General features: G+C 40.4%; 1 protein-coding gene across 1 annotated transcript in view; it reads right to left on the bottom strand.

Annotated features, from left to right (window-relative positions):
- Window positions 1-834: 834 nt before the first annotated feature.
- Window positions 835-6,474, bottom strand: part of LOC107578420 (RNA-binding protein Musashi homolog 2-like) — a 105,887-nt gene continuing 100,247 nt past the window's right edge. Inside the window, exon 6 of the mRNA XM_016264381.1 lies at window positions 835-900. Coding sequence (XP_016119867.1) covers window positions 859-900 — 42 coding nt within the window. The 3' untranslated portion in view covers window positions 835-858. The remainder of the gene's footprint in view (window positions 901-6,474) is intronic.

The raw sequence follows: 6,474 nt of genomic DNA, 5'->3' as shown, positions 1-6,474 counted from the left end.
GAACTTTGATTTCAGTGATTTGGTCTATGAAATGGACTCTGTTGCACTTTACTTTTGCTTTAAAAAAAGATTTCATAGAAATTTGGATTTCATTTGGAGTGTCACTACTGAAGTCCTCGGTTCATTTTTTCATCATGCTGGAGATGTCTGTTTAAATCTGTTGTTTACACATTTCTAAGAGTACTTTTAATACTTAAAATTTTTTATAATAATAACTTTTAATACTTGATTCTAGTGGACTCTAAACATTGCATTTATTTAATGTGAAAACCCAACTGTTGGGGTTAATTGAAACATTATTTCCCCTTTGTAGTTGCACTCTCAGCTGTAATGAACAGAAGCCCAGAACATGTGGATATACTGACATTAAGAACATGCTGACTTTCTCAAACTTTTGTAATAATTTTCTTTTTATTAAATTTTTATTAGGTTTGTTTACATTTTTACTCTTTTAGTTTTACATTTCGTCAATGGCTTGTTTACATTTATACTTTTTTACGGAACACTACTGAATGGCAAAGTTGCACGTTTAATAAAATGTTAGTGGCAGCCCTATTCTTAATTATTACAAACATTTGAACAGCAGTATCAGCCCTAAATCCAGCAATTGTTTGAAAACGTTTGTTCTATTTGCAGTTCCATCTGGTGATTCTAGTAAAAAGAAATGACACACTACACCTTTAAACACTACATAAATCTGTTTATTCTGTCATTGAACGTGCAATAACCAAACCCACCAGCCAACATGCCAATCAAAAGTGAAGATGTTGAAAGTTCACTCACAGGCACGTGAAGCAAATATGTGACTGTCTATCTACCGGTCTATTTGCATCAGCACCGGCAGCTTGTATTTGACACTCATTCAGGATGCAAATCAATCCAGTGGCTGGAGATCAGAGCCTAAAACAAGAGCACATCCACCCAGGTTATCTGGGTTGTTCAGCCTGGGTATTTACCAGCATTCCTGTTCTTATCAGCACAGATCTAGCTAATGGAAACGGCAGCTGGCCCTGTTCTGAGACTACCAGCAGCAGCTTCATCTGCTTCCTGTGACACCTTGGCTCTATGCGAGAGGTGTTTCCCTGCCCACCACCACTGCTGCTGCCCTGTCTGTGGATGCTTAAATTTTTAGCCGGCTCTTTATGCTCTGTGAAAGGCCTGCCTACACAGGGCTGATGGGATTTCTACAAGCACTGCAACAACGCAATTACTTTCTCTCCTGCTTTCTCCGTGGTGACAACCCGACACGACTGCCTAAATCCTCCTGGAGAAGAGAGAGACAGACAGCACGGTAAAAAGGCATTGATACAGGAATAAAGTGAGCTTGCATGTTACACAAATTACATTATTCAGAGCAAAAACGTAAAACACAGGTATCAGAGTCCGTCACCATAAGGCCTTCCAGGCTGAAAGCAGAGCGGTATTTCTCTCAGGGACATATAGGAAGAGGTTTGTGCTAATATGAGATGGTTGCTTATTATTTGTGCAGAATCTGCTTGTGTCACTTATTAAAATGAGATCTGAGTTATGAAGATGTATTCCCAGCTCAGCTCGAACAGGCAGTAACACTGACAACGGGCTCTAGGGAGGAGCTGGAGAAACGGAAGAGATGAGTAACTTTCCCACCGATCTGCTTGCACACCTGCTGGTGTTTTAGAGCAGTAACTCTGAAGGAGAATTCAACCGCATAAGCGAGGACACACTCAGACACTGAATGACCTCTCTCTGGTTCCCAGAAGGACACGGCCTCCTCTCTCTCTTTCTCTCTGCAGCAGTGAGTGTGTGAGATCTGTTGCAGGGTCACTGCTGTTTCTCAAGGACATGTTTCTTGTGGCTTTTTTTCCTGACAGATTTTAAGTGACATTACAGTATACTACGTCAGCATAGTGAAGCGCTGTATTCAAGGGACCATATGTAAAATAGAATGGATGTTGTTTGGTTCCCAACGTTTCAACAAAATAACTTCTTGGATGTTCCGCAGTTGTCAATCATACAGAATTGGAATGACATGGGTGAGTAAATTATTTTTGGGTGGACTATCCCTTTAAGTTACAAAGAAAGCGCTCCTGGATCAGCCTGAAATTAAGATGCTCAAAATTAAGCTAAATGATAGTTTATGGAACAACTATGGGCTCCAGTTCCAAGTTTTAAAATAAAAGTGAAAAAATGTAATTTGACATATTTGAGATTAAAACTGGACATTCAATTAAAAAAAACACAAAAACAAATCATGAGCTCTCTCTTCTGAGTTCTGCAGAAGAGCCAGAGCTGAAAATACACTCTGAAGAGCTTCTCTATGGGACACATATACACTCGGTTCCTCCATGACTTGAATGAGAGCTTCTTTCTCTTTCACAGACACACACACGCACGCTTATCCTCCATGGCCCCTGATTTAGTGAATGACAGTATTTGTGGACAGCTGATGACAGTTGTCTGACTTTGGCTTCATCTCTCCAGCAAGGCCACTTGAACCAGAGGGGATGCGTTCAAGTCGAGACCTCTTTTCTGTGAGGAGCTTTTCTTCATCCTGCTCTCCCAATCAGAGCACTTTCTCCCTCAGCTTTTCTGCCTTCTGTTCAGATCAGCACAAACACCTGAACTTTTAAAGCATTTGTCGTAATTCAACATCCTTTCAGTCTAAAGTTAGTGCCTGTGAGATGTTTCTGTGATGAGGTGTGGACTTGCATTACTGCCTCCATTTTGGCTTGTATATGAGTTGTTTTAGGTTTAAGTCAACTGAACAAAGAGAGACCTGCTCACATTTATGAACACACCGCTGCCATCTGCACACCAGGTGAACTTCATATGCAAAATTAATATCCAGAGGAAATGTGAAAATGCCACAATGAAACAGTAAGTGTGTCACTGGTGTCGCACAGCGATAAGTCTCGTGTTATCAGTGACAGCTTAACTAAAAATATTCGGACAGAATCTGAAGTTTTGCAAAGTTGCAAAATAAACTTTTTCATTAGAAAGAAAAATTATTATTTTTTATTTATACCTCTAATTGCTGCTTCTAGACAGAAATGACATTTAATGGGGAGCAAATGTAGACTTCTGCTTTTGTTGATGAGACCTCAGCACTGTCTTAAACTGTGTTTAGATTTCAATGGACAAGAAATCTGCACTGAGAAAGTACATATTTAATTGTTCTTGGTTTTCCTTCATTTAAGTCTCCTGAGCAATGAAAGAGCAACTGTTACGGTGTTGTCCTTTAAAGCTGTCCTTTAATCCTTTAAGTATTTTTTTTTTCCAAAAAAATCTTACCCCAAATTTTTGAAAAGTATTGCCATTCATCTTATTAAAAAAATAGTTCTGTCATGACTTGCAGGCAGCCTGTTTTCTGGACTGTCATGGAAAGTCAATCAACTCAGGGTTACGCCGTGATATGGGCTGGTTCATTAAGGTGCAGTTGAAAGTTTGTGTTGAAGGATAAGTGTTAGCATTTGTCTTGGGCTGTGTGTTTAAATATGTTTTTAATGTTGAGTGTTGAAAAATAGGCTAACTGACCTCAAGAGATTTTGCCTGTCAATCATACAGTGGGGGAAAAAAGTATTTAGTCAGCCACCAATTGTGCAAGTTCTCCCACTTAAAAAGATGAGAGAGGCCTGTAATTTTCATCATAGGTATACCTCAACTATGAGAGACAAAATGAGAAGAAAAAAAAATCCAGAAAATCACATTGTAGGATTTTTAAAAGAATTTATTTGCAAATTATGGTGGAAAATAAGTATTTGGTCAATAACAAAATTTCATCTCAATACTTTGTTATATACCCTTTGTTGGCAATGACAGAGGTCAAACATTTTCTGTAAGTCTTCACAAGGTTTTCACACACTGTTGCTGGTATTTTGGCCCATTCCTCCATGCAGATCTCCTCTAGAGCAGTAGAAGGTAAACTGCTGGGAAAAAAATTGCATGTTTATATTTGCTGCCATATTCGCAAGTATTTTCCAAGCAAATTAAGTGCATGCTTTTATCATGTGTAAAATGACAGATTAACATGGTGGATAAAAGCAGCTCGTTTTTACAATATACTATACAATAGTATACAATATACTATAGGCATACTACTTACAGAACTTGATGTGCTGTTGTGGTAGACCAGTTTCAAATAGCATATTTGGCACACTGCCTTTGTCTTGTCCTCGCTCAATTTAAAGTGCTCCCACACAGCTGAGGTCTTCTGCATTTTTGTCTTCTCTTCCAGATGAACTGAATCATGACATTCATGACGTTCACTCATGGGCGATCCATATTCAAGCGCGAATGAGAACAGTTTCATGGGGGATGCCAGGTGTTCGAGAAAAAAAAAAGAAAAAAAAGAAAGAATATTCGAATCTCAAAATTGAAAATCGAATGCCAACCCACCGAACGAATATTTGAATAATCGAATATTCTGGTCCAGCCCTAGCAGTAATATTATAATAAGAACCCCTTCCTACGTCAAAAAGGAAGAGAAATCGGCTCATTTTCTCACATGCTTGCATAGAAAGGCTTACAAAAATTTTGGAGAACTCTAACAGGGTCAGTTTTTTTTTTTTTTTAATCTCTGTAAACCCAAACTTTTGAACAGTGTATTTACTAGCGGGAAACTCTTTAGCTTGTATTCATTTTCATTATGCTCTCTACACATCAGTACTAGCCATTAAAATGCCCATAACAGTCAAACAAAAGTCATTAAAAAATATACTTCAAAAATATTGACATTAAGCATTTTGAAGGAAAAAATGGGCTTTGGTAAATCCAGAAGGATTTCTTGTTGCTTTCGAGGAATACTAATTTCATGATTATGAATGGCTAGCCTCGGGCTGAATTTAGGTATTTGGGCTTGGGAGATGTTAAGAGTTTAACTAAAATGACCTCAAATGTAATACTGCAGTTTTCTCTCTCTCTATCTGCACCCACTGTCCTGCTGAGTCACCACAGCTGGAGAAAAGAAAGAGACAGCAAGAACGAGAGAGCGATAGAGAGAGACATTTTGCTAGGGATGTGTAAAGCAAGCTGGCACAGTCAATTCTCTCCCCTCCTGATGCTGGACTCACAGATGACTAGGCACCAAGCTGGCACTGCCATCCTGCAGCTCTGCCCTGTGCTCTGCAGAGCACCTTCACGGCTGCAGAGTTCAGATCAGCTCTCTCCTGTACTGCAACCCCACACGACTCCTGTAACCTCATCGCCGCCAGCTTTTAAACAGAGGCCAATGAGCAGATGCGCCAACCCACCTAACCTGCCAGATCGGATCAGGAGAACACAGGCGCTGAATGACATGGAAATTATTCCACACAAGCAAGGAACAACCATCTGGGTTCTGAAAACCTCTAAAAATTAGAGAATGTTTCATTTTAAAGACAACATGCAATAAACATTGACCCTTTCAATTTTAAAGGGGTCATATAATGTGATTTCAATTTTTCCTTTCTCTTTGGAGTGTTACAAGCTCTTGGTGCATAAACAAGATCTGTAAAGTTGCAAAGACTAAAGTCTCAAATCCAAAGAGATATTCTTTATAAAAGTTAAGAGTCAACCACGCCTACCTAACACGCCCCCACATGTCTACGTCACGATGTGGGAAGATTTGCATAACGCCACCCAAATGTTCACACAAAGAAAGAAGGCTTAACTTTTATCCTCGCTGTTGCCGCCGCGGCCATGTTGTGGAGACGCTGTGTTTCGTTGTGAAAGTGAAACTACTTTGTTTGGCCTTCCAAAAGAGGATGATATCCGCTTCGTCATGCCTAGAGCTGATCCGTGCTAGTCGCTGAGGAAATACATCAACTTTGCGTTGTGGATCGCCGGATCGGCTTTCACCATGGACAAAGCGGAGTCCAGCCTGGGGTCGTCACATGTGGTTGCCGCAAGCCCTCCGGCCGTTCCTCTCTCAAGCCCGCTGGCCGCCTCTCACTCAAGCCTGCCGGCCGTTCCTCACTCAAGCCCATCGGCCTCCGCTTACTCTAGCCCGCCGTGTGTGACGCTGTGTTTCGTTGCGAAAGCAAAACTACTTTGTTTGGCCTTCCAAAAGAGGACACGACTAGAAATCAGTGGTTAAGTTGTATTTACAACACTGTTCCAGAACAGTTCAACCCAAATATTCAGATGTGTGCAGCGCATTTTATGGAGGACTGTTTCCTGATCCTGGAAGAGTAGACAACAATACCGGCTGTTCTGACTCACAGACTGCAAGTATGTTTTTTATATTTAAAGGATTTGCCACTGATGATTCAAACGCGAGTAATGTTTTTGTCTCGTCGCTCCGGCCGGGACACGGCATCACAGTATGGTAAGTGGCGTAACATTTCCATCACAAACATGAGATATTCGGCCGATCACAACGCACTGGATAGCTGGCCAATCACAGCACACCTTGCTTTTCAGACCAATGAGCTTTGTAAAAATCAACGCATTTTAGAAAGGCGGGGCATAGAGGAGAAACAATAATGTACAGTATGTGGAAAATAATGTGTTTTTTTA

This window comes from Sinocyclocheilus grahami, unplaced genomic scaffold (assembly GCF_001515645.1).
Source record: "Sinocyclocheilus grahami isolate Dianchi unplaced genomic scaffold, SAMN03320097.WGS_v1.1 scaffold32.1, whole genome shotgun sequence".
Taxonomy (NCBI): Eukaryota; Metazoa; Chordata; class Actinopteri; order Cypriniformes; family Cyprinidae; genus Sinocyclocheilus; species Sinocyclocheilus grahami.
This window is presented reverse-complemented; position numbering and strand designations above follow the sequence as displayed.